At 33.5% G+C, this 25340-nt stretch overlaps 1 protein-coding gene across 2 annotated transcripts in view; it reads right to left on the bottom strand.

Annotated features, from left to right (window-relative positions):
- Window positions 1–5581: 5581 nt before the first annotated feature.
- Window positions 5582–25340, bottom strand: part of LOC112604330 (homeobox protein Hox-B1-like) — a 53565-nt gene continuing 33806 nt past the window's right edge. For both annotated transcript variants that reach the window (XM_025353306.1, XM_025353305.1), the window contains one exon: window positions 5582–6367. In XM_025353306.1, coding sequence (XP_025209091.1) covers window positions 5940–6367 — 428 coding nt within the window. In that variant the 3' untranslated portion in view covers window positions 5582–5939. The remainder of the gene's footprint in view (window positions 6368–25340) is intronic.

Genomic DNA, 25340 nt, shown 5'->3' with positions numbered 1-25340 from the left:
TAATATTTATGAATAAATTAGTTATTATTAATATGCATTACGATAACATAATTCTGTGGAAAAAAGCGTTTATAGTATTTTCATTAAGTTCAGAATTTTGTGAAGAGTGACAGCACTCTAATAGTGTATTACCTACCGATATCTGCTGATACCTAAATCTAAACATGTATTTATCCAATATTGATTTTCATTGGCATACTTACATTATTTAGGAATTTTTATTAAAATATAAGTCACTTTTTAAAAGAGTAAAACTGTAAAAGGTTGATTAATTTGTCAATATATATTTAATAATATATCATATCATGATTATTAAAGTTAAAAAGTTAATTTTTTGATTTTATTTTTTCACTTTAATGGTTATTTTTGCAAGTAACTGTGAACTCAAAGTTTCATTGGCTTACAGTTTTGGACAATACATAAAATGTAAGTTTATTTCATGTTATTATTTAATTGAAACTTTGGTAATTCTGTTGCCTTCATTAATTTCTTTAGTTATATGGTAGCTAACTGAGTACGTTGTAAATGAATACAAATTAAAATTTATATGAGTACATACATTATACTATTTTTTAATCTATATTTAAAAATATTGAAATTTATCATTTAATAGTAATTCTTTAAACTTCTGGTATTATCTTGTATTATAAAACAATAATAAGTTGATCTTTTTATAATAAAGCCACAATATAATTTATTTATTTTCTTTTAAATCAGTTTTAGCACCGTGTTTCTTAAAAAATAGAATAATAAAAATTATAACCCTATAATATCTACGAGTAGTCTAATTTTTAAATTATCGAGTTTCTATAAACATGTAATTCCATAACTTTAAACTGAACGAATAGATCTTATTTTTAATAAAATATATCCAAATATTTTAAACTAACTCAAGTTAGTTATGTTCAATGACTATATTTTTCAAATTTCATCTGTGCATAATATGTTTGTTTAGTTTTTAAGTAATAAAAAAATGTATTCAAGTTAATTTCTATTAGTATAATAAATTGCAGATACGTATAAATATTATTTCGCATAGCGAATTGGCTAATGAAAGTAACCGTACATCCGTAAAATCCCACAAATTAATATCAGAATATTGTTAGTACCTACTTAAATAAACAATATTATATTTAATTTCTTAAGAGTTTAATAAGATACTACTTTTATAACATAATATGTGTATTGTGTACCATACACCCGATTTCTCTTAATCAATCTCAAATAAATGTTTATCTTTCAAAGTGTTAGTTATCATTCTGATGTATTTGAACTAGTTGCAGTTCATTATAATCGGTGGACATAAAATAAAAAGTATGTTATAATAAATGTTGATAATAGTTGTTATATATAATATAATTTTTACTGACCTTTTGTAAAAAAGCATTTAATTAATATGCGATTAAAAATACATAGACATTTTTTTTTTTCATAATCTTTTTAATAGGATCAAATTTCAACTAATTCAACTTTACAAGATATTAAATTTCACATCTCAGCTGATTTTTTTAATCATGACATTGTTAATGGGAGGACGGGTGGTATCTCGGGCTCCACCCTTAAATACGCCCCTGGCTATTGCATTATTTTAACGTAAATCATTATTGTATAAAATAATGGTAATAATATAAGATAGAGAAACACAATAGAATAATCAATGTTATTTTGATAATATTCCATTAGGACTCGAGATAGCAATATTGCTCGAACAATATAAAAAAAGGTGAACACTTTATCTCACATATTTTAATTGCATATCATGTAGATAAATAAATTTACTTAATATACTGAACGAATTTTCAGGGTTTTTATACGGGGTTAATGTTAGCAGGCCAATACGCTATTATGCCACACACTATACAGTGCAGTGAACGTGATGTTTAACCGTTGCGGCTCTTTTGATTTTCTACGAGCCGCAGAAAAGACTATATATATAGCATCACGTGCAATAAAGTTATTATGTCCGTATAGGTCGTAAATTAAGGCCATAGTCGGATAACAAGTATAGGTATAGGTTATGACGTTGTTTATTAATATTCTTATTTGGTCATAAACGGACTAGTCAGCTTCTACTCAATTTATCTGTCTATAAATTTAAAAAATAGAAGCAAACTATATTGAAAAGAAACAAATTCAAATGTTAATATTAGTTTAATATAATATATACGTAATAGTAACTCTTTAGCTAATGGAGCTATGAATAGAAAATTTAACTATACAAAAATTAATTTTAAGTTCGTCGAATATGATTATGATAATATTCCATAACAATATTTTAATGTTTTCTAATTAGAATATTATATGTAAAATTATGTTTATTAACCAAGTAATTTATAATAATATATAAACATGTTTTAGATGATACCATTCATTATAGAATAGTTTCTATAATCAATGATAATACGTATGTATCTATAATCATTTTTATAGAAAAATCTATTAAGACTATTTAAAATGCGTGATTTGATTTAAAAAATACAAGATATAGTAGAGGGAGGGGACAATTAATAATCTAAAACACTATATTTTTTTTCGTTTACTTCGGACTCTAGTGATCTATCGGAGCGGTTTATACAGAAGAAATTATTGAACACTCGGATATACGAAAATTATTGTGGTTTATTCTGTTAATTAAATTTTAAAATGAATATACGTTTGCTTCGGCCGGTGGTCACGGCAATGATCGAATCACAATTGTCGATGCATTATCAATGCTTACCCATATATCTAGAACCTTCCTTTCGGTACATATTTAACGCATTGCCGCCGTGCTCACAAATAGTTAATCAAAAAAAAAAAAAAAAAAAAACTACCACAATAATACCTATTATTAATAGAAATATGATACGATAATAACTATTAAGTAATAAGTATACAGCATAAGTACCCACATTTTGAGTGATCGAGTTGACTCAGTAATATTTTAGTCTATATTATGCGTAAACCGTGTTTAAATTTCTAAATCTCAGCTGGCATACGATAAATATAATGAAGCTAACCGTTCATATAATATTGATGACAATAATATACCTAATAGAAGATGTAACTATTTTTTTAAATACATTTATCATATGATATTTTGTGCGCCACGCGGAGGACTTTCCTACATGCGAATTGAAACAATAGTGTTCGCATATCTATTGAACAATTATTATAATATTTATCAATAACAACATATAACATTCCTATAATTGAATATTAGATGTCATCATCTGTAGACTAATGTGAATGCAAACTTTCTAAATACCATACAAAGGAATTCGTGCCGCCATAATAACATAATATTATTAATAAAATATGATAATAATATTATAAAGTAAGTTGTATTATACATGAGTATATAACGTCATTATATTAATATTGTATGCATATCGATAGACGTGTGTGACTTACGACTGTGCAAGTCGTAAGTGAAGCTCGGGTGTATGATAATATAATATTATATTATACCTATCGTAGCGAGTAGCTACATTTCATCACGAAGATTGCTCAGCCATGAATAACTAAAATATCTTGTGACACGCTAATTTTTAGAGGACATGATATTCATGTATTATGTACCATCTACGTTTATAAATACTTGACCACAGAAATACACGAGTAAATACTATATAGCAAAATACTACTACTTGAAATCGAAATCATTATTTCTAAAGTTTAGGTTAAAACGCGTATAAGAATTTAAACGCTCGTTGTTAAATTTGAAGAGGAAACTATTATCAAGATAGTATGGTATGTTTTTCTTAAAAAATATGTCAATATTGTTCGATGAAGAAATCACACTTTATTGGTTTCGATTATTTATATTTTCGTATTCTATATTATTATATTAGTAACACGGTAAATAATATAAATTTTTCGTCGAACAATATTTTATAAAAATTTTATTTTTAAGAACATTTTTCTCTTAAAATTTGATGATAGATGTATGTCCTTTAAGATTAAAATGGACATTGTGATTTAGATTTTACCTAGTGATATTTTGCTGCATAATTTTCCAGTTGGATAGACTACAGAAACATGTTATATATGTCATTATATATTTTATAATACATGGATGGTTATTTTATATAGATAACTTAACCTATCTATAATAAATGTAAGCCATATCACATTTTTTTTCACTGATTCTTATGAAAGTACCTTTAACTTAAATTTATAAACCTATATTTGTATTCATGTCATAATTGTATACACAAATAATATACAATTTGCATAAAAAATAAAATATGATTTATTACTTTAAGTTAACCAACGAAAACTCACTATGAAAATTGATTGGGATATAATAAAAATTTGTTTTTGTAATGCATGTGTATAATATAATATATATATATATATATATATATAATATATATAATATATATTGTAATATTATTATATGTACAAATATTATAATTTATAATTTATATAGTATAGTAGTAGTTAATGGATATAATAATATAATATTGTAAACAAATATAAATACGAACAAAGTGCAAAAAATCTAAAAAAATGTTTTTGTGGTTTTTGTTTTTTTTTTTTTGGTATTGGGTTAACGAAAAATTAAGTACGAACAAAATATAATATATATAACAAACAAACAAAATATAACAAGCGCGTAGTAATGATATAATGTACTGTACATTACATAATATATCTTATATGTATATTGTATAATATAATAATAGTGTATGAACAATTTATTAGTATAATATGTAAGTATAAATTACGGATCATTTATAAAATTAGATACACATATACAATATTATAATGTTTGAATAATCTAAAAATATATTATACAAGTTGTATGTGCATTTAGCGGTCGCTGGTCTAGACCAACGCGTTTGTACAAAAAAAAAAAATTAAATTAAATTTTTTCAATAAGGATAATAATATATAATAATGTACATCAATTGATCTAGTTCCTTAAATCTAATTTGGTTTTACCGAACATTAATATAACAATATGGTCATACACAGCTTATTGGCATATAATAAATATAATATAGCTATAGTAACTACACACATAATAATAATAATAATAATAATAATAATGAAGATTATTATGATTATTGTACTAACGACAATCTCTTAAAAATGACGAAAGCTATAACTAAAAATATGCATATTATAATATTATTATATCAATTTCCCATCAAATTATTATTATTATTATTATTATCATGTAACTCTACACACACTAATATCAATATTATTACCATTAAAAATTGTTCTATTAAATACGTCTATTTAGATTATTAATTTACATTCCATATATTATTTATACATAATGATAATAATATAATAGTCATATATAAAATATATAGTGAGAAAGACTAGGACGCAAGCGTCAATTATTAAACTTCTTGTCCGGTAGTTTCGGACTAGCATTGTGGCATTACAATTATCTCCACCTCATCCCCTTAGTCGTTATTACATACCCTTTATATACATAGCAAGTGAAATACATGCTATTTTAATTTTTTTGATTTTCGTTCCCGACTGATTTGATATGAATACTAAACAGTATTGGGACGTGAAACATTATATTTTACACACCGATATCGTATACGGTACACCATATCTACTAGGTACCATATTATGTAAAAAAAAAATTAGAAATGAGATCTCGATATCATTGTCGACCATTTTAACGGTTGATGCACATTGAATAGAAGTTGCAGTCATCGGAAGACTCGGTGGATTTAACTGTACGTCTTCGAGATGTACCGCATATTCATTAAGATTGTTTATTTTTCAGAAAAATAAGAAAACCTATGAGGAACGTTACTATTATTTTCAAATGATATATATTAATCGTAAAATGAATACAAGCTAAATATATATTACGAGTACCAGGCAGCTGCACGCAAGGTTAGTGCACAGTTTTTTGGTGACGACTCATAAAATAATTAATTTAATACACTCGCAATAGTAACCATTAACTAAAGAGTCGCTCATTCGTCGTACTTGACCGGCTGCTGTTGTTGCTGTTGCTGCAACAGGTGATCGGTTGGCGAACTGCACGCGGTCGCCACCGCCGACGACGGTTGTGGTTTCTTCTTGAGTATTCCCATGTTCTGGGCCGTCTCCAAGAATATCTTGTGCTCGCTGAGCGCGGCTAGCGTTTCACGGTCCTTCTTCTGCTCCTCGTAGTCGCGTTTCATCTTGGCCCGGCGGTTCTGGAACCACGTGATGACCTGCGCGTTTGTCAGGCCCAGACTGGACGCGATCTCGTCCCTGTCGGCCGGCGACAGGTACTTCTGGTATAGGAACCTCTTCTCTAACTCGAATATCTGGTGATTGGTGAACGCAGTGCGTGACTTGCGCTTCTTTTTGGGCTGCGACCGCGAGTTGAACAGGTTCAGATGACTGGAACTAGTGTCTGTGAAAAGAAGAAAAAAAAACGTTGTTTTTAATAAAACTAGTCATATATTATAATGCATAACATATAGTAATATATTATTATATTGATGATGGTCTGAAAGTTACTAGCAATAAACCTCAATAATATCCTGAAATCGTTTACAGACCGCGCGCCGGGGGAGACTAAATTTTGATCGGTCGTGATTCTATCAATCGGTCTTGTAAAAGAAATAAAGCCTACAAGAAAAGACCACTATACTAAATCGTAAAAAGTTAACAATTCCAATATCCGTGAGAAGATGTGCGAAGAGTGTAGGTCTTACGCGTCTTATTGACACGCTCTCGTCTGGATTTTTGTCCGCGATTCGTGGTTGTAGCGCCGATTAACACGAGCTCCGGATTATCGATTATCCGCTACCGCGTCGAAACGAAATCCAAACGTTCGGTAATTATTATTAACCACCATAATAACGTTACACACAGTAGCATTACCTATCTATATATAGTCGCGTTGCGATATTTGACGATTGCGATTCGCCAATACGACACGCAGCTTCAACGCCCCGTTTATATATACATAATTAGGTTGGGCACTTTATAGATGTAAAAATATATATTATATGTATACCGTCTGACTAAATAACAGTGCACACACACACACACACACACAAATATATATATAAATATATATTTATTTTTATATGTAATATAATTTACATGTAAACCGGGTGTGTACAATCGATTGACCCGCGGCCAGCCGTGAATGATTCAGTCCGAAACGTGCGATTCCAGACGCAGACGTTTTCGATATAATCGCATCGCGGACACGGCTGATAATATAATAATATAACGATTGACGGACTGACGGCGACGAACGTATTAAAAACGGTGGCATGAAGTAAATATGAAATATGTATAGTTGTGTATTACGTACAAGACAGACGTATAACGACCAACCGTCTTAGTGGGTCTAATAATAATACTAGCGATGTTGTCGACGGCGAAACGTAAATCAAAATATATACAGGACAGCGGCGCGAGAACATGGCGAAAAATATTTGAAAAAAATATAATATATTAAATATATAGGTACGAACATATACGATATACGAACCTAACGATCGCTAGTAGAAAAGACTTATCGTCGCGGCGGCCGTAAAAACGCAAGAGAAGGGTTCGTTTTGTCAAACGCGCTTACGAGAAAACCCGTTAAAAATGTCAACTCCGATAAAACAGCACCGCGACTAATCCGCCGTTCGAACGAATAAATCACATTTCGTCCTTGCTCATAATAACACGCATGCCGTTTTAATGTTTTACTGCAGGCGGTCGCTATTCATTATTTTTGTTATTATTGTATTACAACTATAATTATACATACTACATGACGTTACGTTGTCGTTTTTCGCAAATGTGAGGCTCGGAAGAAATTCTTCAGCATATAAACGATGCACAATAGATACACTAAACCCACTATACGGTCCTCAAGTTAAATGCTACGTTCGGCGGAAGAGATCATACTATATTATATTTTATGATAAACGATGATGAGTGATTACCAAAAGGCCATACCAATTTTCTTTCCTTAAATAATACATATATTTTAAATCTGATTATTGAAATATTTAAATATACTGTAAGAGTATACAAACTTTTGTTATTAAAATTACATTCCCCTCTTTTACAGTGAATTATTAGCGGATATTTTTTCTAAAAATGTTGATTTATCAAGATCAAAATTTTATATTGTTGTTCATCCGATCCCTGTGATGACAGTTTGGTGGTGAAGTGTAGGGTAAAAAAATGTATTAAAAATGGAAAACATTGATAAAGTGGATGGCAAAATTATTGCGTAATGTTTTTAGATATGTTTAGTAATATATTATATTAATTTTTAATTTTAAAAATAATTTTGCTAAAACTTTTGAGAGGAACTTGAATCCCCCCTGTCGCTAACAATAAATACAAATTTGCTGGATAGACTACTTAACCAAGATTTTGACTTTTTTATACTAAGTTTTTTGAACGTGCGCGTGCCATTAATAAAAATACGTAATAAAAAATTTAATAAACGGTAAAAAGTAGGTACCTATAAGAAAAAAAAAACAGTGACCAGGCGCATGGCTGCGTTTTATTGCTTGAGAAGAAGCGATCTACCAACCCACCGAATTCCACAGCTAATTTGTAATCTGTAAATTTATACGAACGGCGTATAGTAGGAATTCATAATTTAACTAACGAGCAAACGACAAGCGAAACGTCTCTCTCTCACTCTCTCTCTCTCTCTCTTTATTTCTCTCTCTGATTTAATAGCCAAAGATTTTCGAGCATAATATGTGAAGGCCGACGGCACGGTGCGTAGTTTATGTTCGAGAAAAAAAAATGCACTTTCACATGTGTACAACGTATAAGTATAATATTTGTAGGTAGTATAAATTATTGTAAAATGTGCATTTGATAAGCAAGAAAAAAATACGTTTCCCCCCACACACACACCACTCACACACCATTAATTGGACGTCTCTCACGTCTCTCAGAGGCGGCATTAGTAGTGGGTGGCAAAAGATTTGTATTTTATTTTTCCTTATTCCTTTGTGTCCGCGTTTTTACACGATTATTACTACTAAACAACACTATACACTATAACTACCCCGCGTAATGCCGACCAATGCCACGGTCCGGTAATCACTCTATAGAGGCGGCGGTCACTTCACACTTATTTTGATCCGTGGTATTTTTCGGTCTTCTTCGACGAAGTGTATAATATTAAGTGTAGGTATTGTGTGTACCCTGAGAATATTTCTGTTTTTGGACGTCTTAACGATTTTTTTTTTTTTTTTTTAAGAATTTGACATCGGTCAGAAAACGATTGTCTTAATGCCTTTTAATATATATTTTTAATTATCACAGTATTAAATTATTATATTTGTTTAAATATACAATTCTGATGCGAAAAACAGCTCTCTATCTCGAACATAACGGTGGCAATTAATATGCGCTTATCGTTTTGGAAAATAGCAAACAACAGAGGCTCTTTCAAATAGCTCCGGTGACTAATTACAGCTCTTCGCTCAACCGCGTAGGCAGTAGAAATGGTGCGGTTGAAAATTCCGGATTATTATCGTCACCAGACTCGACGATTTTTCTTCGTAAAACAGAGAAGTTCTTTATTAATATTGTTATTATTATAAATTGTAGAATAAGTTTGTTTTATTTTATTCATTTATTTATTAGCATAAACGCCCATGGGGGCTCAAGTACAGTAGGTAATATCTCTTATCATAACATCAATTGTTTTAATTTTAGAATACACCAAAAATCTGTCGAGATAAACGGTATGGTAATTTAAAATATTGTTTCAAGAACAAACTCCTATCAAGAGTATGACGTGTGCATACGATTTGTATTATTTTTTTTCACGATTACAATAAATATAAATAGAGTGTTTTTGTTAGTGACGTACTCATGTAATTGGCTGATTAAAAATAATAATTATAATACATGTGAATAGAAGTACGTATTTAGGTTTTATCGCAATAAATACAAAGACAAGATAAACAACAAAATTAAAAAAAAAAAAACATCCGTAAATTACCATAAATGAAACTAGATACTTTGTAGACGTATCACACACACAGATGTATGTGCATTATTAATATATTATATTGCTTATGAGTTATGACGTTCACTACGTACGAACATTGGTACAGGACGATTATCGCTGGACACGTTCATAACTTTTAATATTTCTCTATATTTTACTGTTCTATTATACAGATGCAGGCGATATTAAATTGAATAATTTACTGCTAAACATTTATAAATATGATAATGACCACTTCTATACCCGTTAAGACTATTATAAAGTCAACATACAACATATACCTATCGTGTATCATTGAACCATTACTAGAACGTCGACACCAATGTATGTTATATAATATCTAATATTATAATGATGAATAATTATAAAAATTACAAACGATCGCTCATTTGTACCTATATACCTACTATAAAAGTTCTATACCACTATAGTAGATATAATATGTGATACGAGTACAAGACGTGAGGATTAACACATTGCTGTACCTCGGAATAATTTGTTAAGAGATAATACGTAAAAATTTATGTTTATCTATTTTTGCTTTATCAATACGTCCAACTCAACCGATCAGAGGATATCTTTAGTGGTGAGTTTCGCCCGTTTAATATACATTTATAGCGGACCGGCGACATCCTGCGCATAATATCATTAGTTAACATCATCGCGACTGCTTGTCGCTTCTGCTCTATGCCAACAGCGAGTAATGTATAACAATAATAATTAACATTATAATATTGCGATATCGACAAGTGTATAATATTATTATTATTATTATATTATATACGTGCGGGGACGGTGGTGGCGGCGTCGGCGGCCGAGCCGAGCCGAACTCAACCGATCAACGCGTTACGGCGCTACGGTAAGTTACGCGGCGTGCCTCGGCGGTGGGTAATAGCCGCGGGGCGCGCCGTCTCATGTCGGCGGCCACATCAAAGGTCCCGCGCATGGCAGGTGTGACTAAACAGCAGAGGCGGCTTCTCTGATCGTATCGCTTCTTATTACCGCCGCCGCCGCCGACACCGAAGCCCGACATTCCGGTGCGCGGGTTCTCAAAATTGTGTGTGTGTGTGCGCGCGCGCGCGCGCGCCCGACAGGTACACGACGAAAAAAGCCAAATTCAGAGATAGAGAGGCGAGCACAACAGTCGTATAATAGTACTATTATAATGCTAGTGTCTCGAGCCCGCTATGCATTAAAATATTTATAGATAGGCATATATATATTATCAGCCTACACCTACTGCACCGGATAAAACCGACGAGTCTAGATAAAAAAAAAAAAGAACCGTTGCACGGAGAGGGAAATCTCCATATTATACTCCGATATAATAATTGAAGTCGGATATCGATGTGATATTAATAATTATTAGATACCTCGAAGTTTGATGTTATAAATAAATACTAGTCTTAAATTGAGCAGAATTTTAGAATTCTGTGTGTTGCCAGATACGGAAAAAATTTAATGAGCTATAAGTATTATTAATAGTTTTGAACGAACAGTTTTGACTACTTATGGTTTAGTTATAGTTTATTTTGTAATTTTTTTAAATTTTTTAATGACATTTTTAATCTCGGATAAAATGCGATAAATTATCAAATATTGTTATTCAACAAGTTAATAAGTTAAAGTTTAAGTGTCTAAGTACTGACACGTCTTAGCGGTTCTTCCTCACGTTAACAATCACTGTTATCATATATATCTTATACGTATTGTACTTTAATGTTTACAAATTACCTAAATAATTTTCTAAATTTAAAAATTTAAAAAAAAATTCAGATGAGTTAAATAATTTATCAAAGTATTGAGTGAAAATTTCAGAAGTAATTTGTAAATTTAGACAAATAAAATATAAACATTCAAATGTTCAACGTTATTTGAATAAAAGTGAAATCCCAATGATCAGTATACGTGCATTTTCTTTACTTTGTAAATCCGGACATTGCTGTTTAGTTTTAAGCGAAAAATTCTCCAAAGGTTTTCTTCTCATATCTTTTCTTCCACCTGGTGTGGTTATATGATCTCGTTTAGTTTTTATTATATACTATAATGGCCCATGTCTGCTGGCGAATATACACGCGCAGTGTGCACATACATACACATAATGTATATTACATATAATACGCATACGATATTAAAATTATGCTACAGTTGTGAGCTGCTGTGCGAGTGTTGGTCGTGGTGCGTGTGTGTAAAATTGAACTTTTTTACGATCGTCCCGTCGGATTTGCCTATATTATATATTATTACTATTATGACGTTATTAACGAGGCCGGAAATTGTGCGGGACTCATGCACAGAGTAACCGTGACGACAAAAGCGATAAAAAACAAAAACAAAAAAAAAAAAAATAGGAAGGATCGGCCTCACGACCCCCATGCGAAAAGTCCGGGAGACCGCGTCGCAGACGTGTCCCTGTGTAGTGTGTAGATATTTAGGCGTACATGCCGGAGACAAAAAACTTAATTATATTTTCGAGTATACGTACATTATTATTTGTCAATACGTGTAATCATAATATATAAATATTATATTACGTATAATATCACGCGTGTATGTAGATCGGAGGCATATTATCCACGGTACGAAATGCCTATAAATATACATATATAGGTATTTATACTACACTAAGCAATGTTAACCCGATCGCGTTGATAATATACACGTATATCAATATTATCGTGTCGAATAATAATAATAATAATACAGTATTTTACCATATTATTATAAATTTATATATTTTATATTATTATTATTATTTTTTTTTTTTTTTTTGGTTTGAAAACGTGATCTATAATGGACCTTCAGCCGGCGCGTGGCGTGACAGACAGGCAGCAAATGCGCTCGACCTGCAGCAATAGCCGTAGAATAATATACGTTTATTAAAATATAATATATACGCAACACCGTAAAATTTTAGTTTACCGGTCCGAAATAGCAATAATAGCATACTCTTGTATGGTACGCAGTATAATATGTCATACAGATATACTGTTCAACACAAGACAACAAAAGCGACAGAAATCGGCTAACCATATCACGACGTGGCGAGGAGGTCCGTTATATAATATTATAATTATTGTTGTCATTGTTCGTTAAAGGCAGCCGGAGACTAAACGTCCGATGTAGGGTCGATTATTATTGGGTGACGTGTACACCGCGTTATTATTACGTGATAACGTGTATTTGGTTTTTTCATTAATTTTCATGTACAAATGAAGGGCACCAGCAATTTTTTTGTGATTTCGCAATAATGAAATCCGTGACAAACCATGAATACTATCGCATAATATACATATCGATCGTATATTATATTGTGATAATAACATATCATATAATTATTATTAATTTTGGGTATGCGACGAATGACAGTATACATTATAACTATAATAATAATAATAATAATAATAATAATAATATATTATAATGTGTGTCACCGTCGTACGGTTAAAAAATTAAAAGTTTACGTACCTACGCAAGTGATATGTATTGTTTTGGTATGCACGGGCACAAGAGTGTATATACTACCCGTGCAGGTAAGCAATGTCTGTGGGACGAGCGGCTGAACAACAAAGGATCCCCGCTGAACCAATTAATGACTCAGCCGTATTAATTAGCTTCAGTCTTATAGTTGTCCAAAGAGAACTGTGCGCGATGTGTATACGAAAAAAAATAATAATAAAAATAATACAGGCTCGTTGGCTCTAATGGTTTTGACTCTGATCGATCTCGTTTCGTCCTTTTGTTCGAAACGTCTCTGGTGTGCGTTCCGATGATCGTAAACGAGGCAACTACTAATCGAAAATTTTCATCATTATACCCATTACATACACACACACAACACACACAAAGTATACCCGCGGTATGGTATGTATATTATATACTACTTCTACTCTCTCTCCTTCACAATGTCTTACTATACCCGTACATATTATTATAAAATATTATAATACAGGTACAATTTACTTATATTATTATCATGTAACCGTCCGTCCATTTGTTGTCGTGACCGCCTTTCCGAGGTGGTGTTGCTGCAATTAAATCGATGCAGTTTTATAGTGCACGATGAAGTAGAGGGGGATTGAGACGCGTGAGAATAATCAGCCAAAGATATTAGTGACGGCTGCAGCGGGGGAGTAGTATATCGCAACGAGAAACAATAATCGTTGTATATCACTGTTGCACACTATGCGGCGGCAAACCAGAGAACAGATGAACATTAAATTATTATTATTGTTCGCGTTAGGAGAAGAGAGATAATAATATGTCATTTCTATTGTGCGTGTGAGTGTAAGCGAGTAGACGAAGACCCCCAGATCTGAGGTGTTATTTATGAGGAGGGGGTGGAAACACTCAAATTGGTGGAGGGGTGACGAGTATCGTATTTTTAATAAGATATTGAATTAAACGTGACAAGGCGATATTAGCCGGCAGCAGTCAAGAGCGCGGTACAAAGCGCACCGCTAACTAGCACCTCCGGTTTCATAATCATCGTTGGATTAGACTGTGACGAGGTTACCGATAATAAATGAAATGCGCGGATTTTTTTTTTAACATCGTCTTTTTCTCTTGTTTTATTTCTTCTAACCCCACCTACACATCGTTAAAAATTCTACCACACATAACGCGTAAAATGATGAAACCGTGAAGTCACTCGTCATCTATAATATATAGAATATAAATTTTACATACGCCATTATATCATCTATACATAGACTATTAGAGATCAAAATTGTGGATGTATAATGTTACTATCGTCTGTAAATTAACAGATATTTTAACCACTTATGATTCATTGATTTTTTTTTAGTTTTGATTTACTCATTGGTGTCTAACTCGTTTTAAAACCAAAAGACAAAGGAAATACAACGCATAATACGTGCGGCAAAATCTTTTGAGCTGGAAATCGAACTGACCGGGTTTTTTGACTTTGAATTATTTGCCATAATAATATATGCGGTGACTGTGGCGACGTTTGGTGTATCCAAATATTATTTAACACGATTTGTGGGTATATTTTAAAATGATTCTAGAGTCGAATCATCATACAATTAATTATACACACGTAATACAAAGACTATTAATATTATATGAAGATTTCTCGATTTTAAGATTGTTTAACGAACTACTTGCATCCAAAGCTCTACACGATGTTTCAACCTATATAAGTCTATGTACACACTTACATCGAAAATGTCCATAACGTGCTGAATAAATGCAATACATAAATATATATTTATATAGGTATATAATATGCATTATGCATGGTATGTGTAAATTAATATATATATGAATTACGATTCACGACCTTGCCATGTACACAAATTCGTACTTAGACTAATTAGTCGTTCGTTCCACCGCCACGACCCTGGTCCTATCTGCCTAACCATCCATACATGTATAGTAATACACACAAACACACTACTATAAGCTAAATGTATTATAATGCTATGAATAAGAAAAAAACAATGGCAACACCTATATCGCGTGGCACGCAATCCACTATAATATACTACTTTGCCTACTGCAGTCAAGCCGCTGTCGGAACGTAATCCGAATCTTGTTACCGAGACCACGACGCATTCAGATCATTATTACAACACGTATACATTATTATTATAATGCACGATATACATATTATACATATAGAGTCCTGGAGTCTTGCAGCAATAATAACAATAATTATATACTATATAGCTATAGTGTATACACGGCATCTCTCAATCTCAGCACCGCGGGTTCGTTCACGATCAGTATAACTTATTTTTGAATCATTAACAGGTATTTTAGTTTTCTTTTTCGTGCAGTTAAAATTGTTTACGTTTAAAAATCTGTGGAAATTATGGCATTGGTGGCAAATACCTTTGTAAGCGGGGTGTAAACACAATGCAAGACATCTTGTACGTGTGTACGTACCAATATACAATACATAATACATATATATATATTACTTACGACCGTTATCGATTGCGTTAAAAAAATAAAAAAGGAAATATTTTTATTTTTCAAGAACAGAAAAATGATACACGACTGTAAATCATCGGTTAGGTTGATCTGCAATGTGTCGAATTATTTGAGCAAAGTATTCTTCAAAACTTATACCTACGCGGTGCCGCGAGAAAATTGATGATAATACGTCGTCGCGGTGGTAGTTGGTGGGGTGTAGAAAGGATTGTTCTGCTGTTATAACTTATAAGTATCTTTACTTGCAGTGCGCTCGTATTACAACCGCTGAATGTAGATGATTTTATTCGCGCACGACATGAATAATAATTGTGTTTTGCGATTCCTACGTAAATTGCACATTATAATAAGATAATATTATTATAATACACAGGGTGGGACGGGGGCGTGGCCGAACGACGGCATTCGTATGTGCGATGACGTATAATATTATTATAATAATAATATTTTATGTAAAATCCATCAGTCCATCATGTGTTCACCACCTCCCTCCCCTCACCACACAAGTACTCACACAGAACTGACGTGTACGATAAGAAAAATATTAATATCCAATATTACGAGGGAGAGAATTCGAGAAAAGTATGATTATGAATACGTCGAGATTTAAGCGCGTACTAATAATGATGCGTAAGGGTTATTGGAAGGGTATTGGGAAAATCGTTAGCTTAAGACTTTTAACAGCAATAAAACGACCACCATTCGGGAACGATCGTTAATATAGCCTCGCCAAAAAGACATGTAACGTACATAACGATCACTTCTCTTGTTCCACGTTAATATAATATATATATATATACGTACACGTGTATAAGCTAATCTGAACGTAACACCGCGGGTGGCCGTTTAATTTACAATATTCGTAAAATACGTTGCACTGTAGCAACTAGCAAACGCGGTATAGTGTAAGGAATATCTTCTCCGCCATGTATGCGCTTTAAACGGTGAATTAGTTTAGGATTAAATTCGACACGGACAATTAATCGGACGAGAATCGTGTAATAACGCGATAATAATAATAAAAAAAAAAAATAATAATAATACAGATGCTCACTGCTGCGGCAAGTGTGACGCGCGGTGGGCATTTAAAAAAAGCGTCCGTCGACTGCGATCCTTTATCGAATCAAACCTCACACTATACAGATATACGTCCACCGAGAAACGGTATGCGAATTCTGTTATTCACATCACCTGTACGTAGGTATAGGTACGTATATAATATAGTTTTGATTTCGTGTAATATATTGCATATGATGATGAAATCGTTCGAAATCTAACGAAGAAAAGTATTTTAAAATCAGGAGATGCTAAAAAGTCACAGTCCAGACCATGGGCGTTTGAGAGTGTGTTGGTGTGTGGGTGGTTGGGGAGTTATATATTATATGCAGCAGAACGGAGGGGAAGAAAAGCGGTTTCTTTTCACTGATGTCATTACATTATCACATAATATACAATATAATAATAATATAATATGTGTCGTTTACGGGGCCCATTTAAAGGATTACGACATGTAAAACTAACTGGGGTCCCCGGGTATTTAGGCATCGTCACCCGGGTCTCGCGTCCGTCTCTGCTTTCATGCCGCCGACGGTCAATGATAAATCACCATTAAGTCCAGGCGGGCGGGGAGACACATTTTTTTTCTTCTTCTTCTTAATACCTTCGGCCGGTCGGGCGGATATTCGTTTTTTCCAGGGACAAAACGCATATGAGAAAAATATAAGACACTGTATAATATGATTATATATTTATTACGTGTAAAAATGATGTCATATTTTCTCAGTACCGCCGCCGCCGCCGGTTGTAAATAATAAAATAACTATCGTAGGTACTATATACCTACATTGGTACATGGTGTATCTCTCACTATACACAAACACACACACACACACACGCACATATGATTTCGTATAGTTATAGGTATATTGAAACGACGGCTTTAATTTTCCCGGTGCCGCGAAAGAGGTGTCGTAGATAGGAGGGAGAGGGCGGACGGGTGAGCTGCTGCAGCGGCGGTGGAGGCCACACACAAACACCCAAACCGTATAATCAAGCAGCTGCCGCGGCGGCTCCTACCTAGCCTTAATACGCTCGGCCCGAAGCGATATCTATAATAATAATAATAGTAATAATAAAATATATTTAACTAAATATCCTCGGAGTGTAATTTTATTATTATTATTTTTTTTTTTTTTATCATTATTATTATTTCACTTGACCATTGGACGCGCGCTCGTCATTTAATTTCTAAGAACGGACCAATTCTCTATCTGTCGAGGAAAGACAGACACGACCCCTTTTTGCACCACTATACGTACCAATCCTACGCGCAACAAAACGGACGTCCGCGACGACCGCCGACACGTCGTCACGGCGCGCGCCAACTGTTCGAAACTCTTTCGTCTAGCTCCATCACCCCCACCAACTCAACTACGTCACTTTTTTACTCGATGATGACGAATTGACAGCAATTAATTATACTTCTTTTTTCATTGTCAAAATGCGTTGAACTATGATATTATTATTATGTTAAAAAAATGATATATAATATTACATATAGTGATGATATTCGAAGGTTCTATAGTGTAAACAACTGTAACCGCAACAAAGATCAAGCAAAATTCATATTATTATTAATGTTACATAATTATTATAATATTCATTACTGCAGTACTCATATTAATCAGAGGTAAAAATGTTTTGTGGAGGAGAGTGGAGGTTACGGAAGTCCTCTTAAAATGTTGTATAAGTAATAACAATTCAAGCAAACATTTTAGTCATAATTCTAGAAATCCGAAAGTGAGGATGTTTAAAAATATTTATAAATACAAATTAAGTAAAAAATAATACAAATTTAAATATATACTTAATAATATTATCTCACGTTTTATGGAACTTTATTAATTATATATATATACCTATTGATTATTTGTAATTTTATACAAACTGTGATATATTTTGTTTTTAATGTACCTATATTATTTTGATTTTTGAGTTTGAGAGTTTTTTAGAGTTTGTATCAGTTATGTATAGGTACAAATAGTACTGATTGTAAATAAAACATTTCTTTCAAAATACATAGTTTATGAAAAATAAAACTAAATTAAGTATACATTTATTTATGATTTAAGTATAATAAATGTATAAAATAATATATAGTCTGGGATTTTTATTTTTTAGTATCTACAGTCCCGTTACGATTTTTTCCCACTTAATCGACTGATTATAATATAACAGTACAGGTATATTGAACACAAGAGTAATAATAAATTTTATTTTTATTTTTTGTGAATGTGATGGTTACATTATATATGGAAAAATAAAAATGTTTACATAGATTTTGAAGGTCGGACTAGGGTCAGGGGTGCCATCGTGTGTGAAACACCAGACAAATAGTTTTGACGTCAACTTAAAGGGGAAAAAAATAAACAATGACCAATTTGACTGCAAACATCGACACATTAATAAATAATAAAAAAACTGTATTATGGACAACAACCTCGTGGACCTAGAATGTATTATTGCTTCGCTCGACGAATTGTCAATTTAATTGGACACGTATACAATATGTTTATAACATAAAAATTACTGCGCAAATAAAAAAAAAATGTGTGCTAGGAATTCTCAAGCCTGTTCGAATAATCTTGGCACAAGAAGTGACGTATATTACCGTAATATAATAATATATATGTACGAAAGCGTCTCGTTGAAATGTCGAGAATTTCATTCCGGGTATAAAATATATATATTTATAAATTAATTGGATTTCCGCGGCTATGGTGATTATTATTATAAATTGTAATGGCGGCAGACGATAAATATTTTGTTTTCATATTTAATATGTCCCTAACAATGAACCCGTCATCACATAATTTCCCTTCTTATCCAGTCACGAGTACCCTCTCACTCTTTCTCTCACTCTCTCTCACTCACTCACACACCCACACACGATCACATAATATGATACACACTAGCACAAACCACAAACATACCGATACTCGGTCAGACGATGTCGGAAGACTAGAGATCGCACGCGTGTGAGTGTTTAAAAATACACACACACACAAACACACAGTGGCATGGCTCTCAAAACAGTGTACACCACTAATTGTGTATTAACAAAACGTAGATACGAAGTTGTCGAGACGAAGAAAGATTGATCGACGACGACGGCGGCCAGCAACGTTAACTAATAATTACCAGCCAACCGCCGTGCGCTGCGAGACTTGACAAAACTCGAATAAATACAAGGCATCAATCCGGAACGATTCCGGTATAAGCGGTAACGGGGTATGATATGTACAGTATTATGATAGTCGTAATCTTTTGGATAAAAGTCTACGAAATTAAAGTTTGTAAAAGGATTCGGACCGTACGCGTTCGATGAGTAGGTAGGTATTACAGGTATTATATAGCTGGTGTTTTGTGTGCCGACAGACGATGACGACGCGGTGGTTATTGATCGCAATAACGAGAATAATTGCGATTAAAATGTATATTATTTTAATCGAAACGGAATATCATTAAAATTAGATGATAGAAAAAGTAAAATCGCCCGGCGCACACATTGAGGTGGCGCAGTAATATTACAGTAACACATCTGTCGGACGTGTCGGACGCGCTATCACGAACGGGAAAAAAACAACAGGTTCTTTTTATATTGTCGGCGTCGGCATCCGTAATTACAGGCCGGCCTGTTGATATTAACTCCACCGTTTGCTATAATATTATACAATCTAGGCGGCGGCGGCAGCGTACATAGAGGTATACATACCTATATACGACCCCGAGACACTCCTAGATGCTAATGAGACTTAAATATCATGTCAAAATACATCCCTGGCGGTCTATCACTCGTCCACCACAATCTTTCAGCTCTCTTCATCGGTCCACGAACACACCCCCAAAACACCCTAAAATGGTTACACACGTCGAATGATGATTTTCTGCCCCCGACCGCATGCAACCCGGTCATTTTCAACGCCCTTAGTCGCAACACCTTGCGCGCGTAACAAAAACAATTTTTCTTTTATTTTACCCATCTAAACTATAACCGCCTTGTCCTCATACCGTGTAATTTATTTATTCACACGAACAAATCTAGGGACATCGTATACGTTGCATGTACGTGTGTACATCATTACAGGCGTCTCAGAACCCGCAAACGCCTATTTATATTATCTTCGAAATTACGCTGTGTTTGATATTAGTACGCCAATGATGAACACTCATTCCACGGTTTTTAGTCATCTGCATCGTTATTTATTATTATATTAATATTATTGTAATTTGTAGGTACCTACGTTTCGCGAGCATTGCTGCGGTGTACACGACTCTTTCAGCGTTGAATACGTATTATCATTTAAGTACGCCCCCACAATCATTAATATGCAGAGTTTTGACATAATATTATCATTATTATTACCTATTATTCTTATTACCACTTCAATCGCTAATTCGCGTGCGTCTTTAACGCGACACAATTGTGGGCACGAATGTTCGCAATAACAATGTTATTGGACATTCCATTCGTCTGAATCGGACGGCTATTAAATTGAATATTGGTTAATCGATAATCATATAATGCGTCTCTACATGATAAATTAACAACATAATAGTGCTAGTAAAATGTTAATTAATTATAAAAATTAATAACGGGAGAGTGGAAAATACCACCGAATAGACAGAAGTAAAAACTTAGCCACGTGACATTTATCGAAGGAACCTAAATCATTATCCGGACGCGCCGGGAACAAAAATTATTTAAGACACTTGCAAGTCATCGCGGTAGCTGTTAATTGATTATTATTTTTTTCTGGCAATATTTCTTGTAGGTATACTTGCCAGTTGCTACTGACACACAAAAGATAAACAATGCTTAAAGAAAATATTGATGAATTTCTGTGTGCAACTGTATAGTATAAACACAGGTACTAAAATAAAGAACCATGATGCAGTAAATAATGGTATAACAAAAACAAAACGTAAAGGTGGTCGAATAAAAGATGAGTACGTGCATTGAAAATATTGATGACCCAACTTGCAGACACAAAAAAATAAAAATAGCATAATCTTAAAAAAAAAAAAAAATACGTCACAATAATTATTACGAATTAATAAACAAATATAATGACCATTATACAGATATTAATGATATTGTACACATAAATAGTAAAAACTGTTGATAGGTACATTAGTGTAATTGAAATAGTAAATAAATCAACGTCTGTGTTATTCATTAAATATTAGATTGCATTATTAGCATATAATACTGGTAGTTGTAGAAATGGTTAAGTTAAAAAGAGATATCGCAATATTACAATTTCAAATGTTTATTGTGATTTGATCTAATAAACAGGTTTCTGTCGCGTGTGTGGAGAAACCAAGTCTTCTAACAATTAACGCCGTGATGTTAATTCGATGGGCTATAAAATTAAAAAATAAAAATAATACTGCCCACGGGAAAGTAGGTAATCTTTTTTTTATTTCACAGCGGGTCAAACACTAAACACGCGAATGAATTCCGTTATGAAAACAAACTTAATGTTTTTTTCTTTTTAAAACAATATTCGTTTTCAAAATAACACTACTACTCTTGCTTAACATCTATATCGATATTATTGTTGGTTCATAATAAACTTTTGATAAAATACACACAAGAGAGCCTGAAATAAAATCACGATGTAATGATATTATTAACAACGTTTTCCCGTATACAATCACGCTTAATTATCCGATGGAAATGATCTAGCGATGACGGCCTTCGTAGCGCGCATACGCACACGACTATCACACCATTTGAATTCGCCGATTCATTCGAATGTGGCAATCGTCTCGTTGGCTTCGAGGGATCAATCAAGGCGTTGGCCTCGAACGCCGCCGGTCACTCGATCCAACGAAAATAGAACCGCTGATTATAAAAATTAAGGACGCACAAAAAAGACGGAATCTCGATGCCAAGTAATAATACCACGCATTGTTATATAATATATATTGTTATTTTTTTACGGATTTCTTATCACTGGTATGATCGGCATATAAATATATGGACGTTAAAATAAATCCCGATATTAACGGCGGATGAGATTAGTACTGACCTGTGGAGTACTAATATCTGAACGGCGGGAGGAAAGTTTACACTCGTTTAATATGTATTTAATTCATGTACTAGACCGCCCCTGCAAGACGGATTGCCGCTTCACTACGATACAGGTATAAATCTAAACGACTCAGTTAACTCGACTGATATTGACTGCAGTGAAATGCGATTAGAGTTTCACACGATTATATTCAATTATAATAGACTCGCGGGAGTCGCGGCTAACTATAATTTGTATACGTATAAAGTGTACCTTCGTCGATGCCACACACCTCGTTATGAACATTAATAGAGCACACACACAAGCTTACTTGAGCTATAATAGGGACCCACTGGTCGTTTTTATTATTATTATTACATTTATTATTATTATTATTATTATTATTATTACATACTTTTTTTTATCTTTTTACGGGGAGTAAGAAAAAATAAAAATAAGCCGGCGCGGTCGGCGACAAAGGATTTCTAACGAACCGTCGATAATTGAAATCTATTCACCGCGCGCGGAGTTTGTGAGAGAATGTTCTTGTATATAAACAAACTATCGGGACAAAAAAGAAAAATTAATTATTACGTCCGCGCGCGTCGGTATAATACGCTGCCGCCGCGTAGGAAGTGGTCGGAATATATACTATTTTTTTACTCGGATTTCGTTCCGATATCGGCCGAGGCTTTGTTCTTTGCGGGCGACACGTAGGTTCGAGGATCAATGATCCGTAGGTCGTGTACAGTCACTAGTATACGTCTTCTTGTATATGTATAAGATGTAACTATATATTTATATATATAATTTTTTATCAGCGTCGCCCAATTAGATTGGGTGACGAAAATTTTTTTGTAAAAATATACACACAATCAAGCTAAACAACGCACGCTATAATAGAGCGCGCGTGCGCCATAATAACGAAAGCACACGGATGAACTACACCCTTGGGACATGGTAACAAAATAAGAATTGTGAGTGAAAGAGTAGAAATATCGTCTAGTATTTCTGTACGAGAAAATTCGATGATGGGGATGTTGAAAACAAACCTAATTTTATAAAGCTCGACCTTATTTACTTTTAAGACTTATCAAACGAAACATTTAAACCCTGATTATTTCATGTCAGATTGTTCATGAACTATATTATGTAATAATGAGGTACCTATACGAATACACTACGTATTACAAAATTCGAAAAAGAGTTTCGACGGCGCGTCGTTGGTTTAATAATATTCTTTGGTCGAATCACGCCGGCCGGATTTTCACAACTGCAGGACTTTGACGGTGAACACATGTACAGCGTTCAACTGCAGTGGTGTGCAGAACATTTTCCAGACCCGAAAAGAAATCATAAAACTATGCCACCCACAGTGCTCTTACAACGCGCGTGTAATTGTAAATGAAGAACAAATATTCTTCGCCGTCGTTTTGTCGTACATCATAATATAATATACATATTATACATTATTGTTGTCGTTAAATATATCAATTACGAATCGATCATCTAAAGCCATAAATATTAGCCTTTATTATGCGGATCTGCGTTCAATCAAAAAATTATCGTTCACGTTTATAAACAGATATATACATATTATTATATGTACGACCCCACCCTCCGAGAAATCACTACAGCGCCAAAGTCCGGTCAAGTCCGGTCGAGTTTTTCACCAACGACGTGTGCACTCTAATAATGATAATAATAATAATAATAATAATAATAATAATAATATAATAAACCGGCGGCGGCGCGGCGGTGTCGTATAAGATCGTCGGCGTCCGTAGACGAGTTCAAAGAGTTGAAGAGAGGAAAAAAAACAACCTTATTGCTCGAGGTGGTTTACGTGCGGCAGTGACAGCGTATTATATTATATTATATTATATACATACCATGTATATGACTATATATTACAATATATTATGTATATACGCGATATATATATATATATAGTACATACGGACTCATTGACATGGACCCGCGCGCGCCGTTACATTGTGTCGGCCGTCGCAAACACTGTACGAGTTGGAGCGTCGCCGTGTAGCAATATTATAATAAAACTAATAATACACACGGCGGCGGTGGCGGTCGGTCGGTCGGGCGCGTGTTCTGCGGCTTGCGCTCTCCCAAAAACGAGGACGCGACGGACACTGCACGACGCGCGCACGCACCGCGGGAGGAAATCGTTTGTAGTCGACACGTACAAAATATGACGTGCGTACACGACGATCGAGGTAAAGAATATTATCAACACTAATATTAGTAACACTAATATACTACTAGTATTACTACTACTTACTACTACTACTACTACTACTACTACTACTACTACTACTACTACTACTACT

This window comes from Melanaphis sacchari, unplaced genomic scaffold, assembly GCF_002803265.2.
Source record: "Melanaphis sacchari strain LSU unplaced genomic scaffold, SCAv2.0 Contig11_pilon_pilon, whole genome shotgun sequence".
In the NCBI taxonomy this organism is placed as follows: domain Eukaryota; kingdom Metazoa; phylum Arthropoda; class Insecta; order Hemiptera; family Aphididae; genus Melanaphis; species Melanaphis sacchari.
Note: the sequence above shows the minus strand (reverse complement) of the source record. Positions and strands in the feature narration are given on the sequence as shown.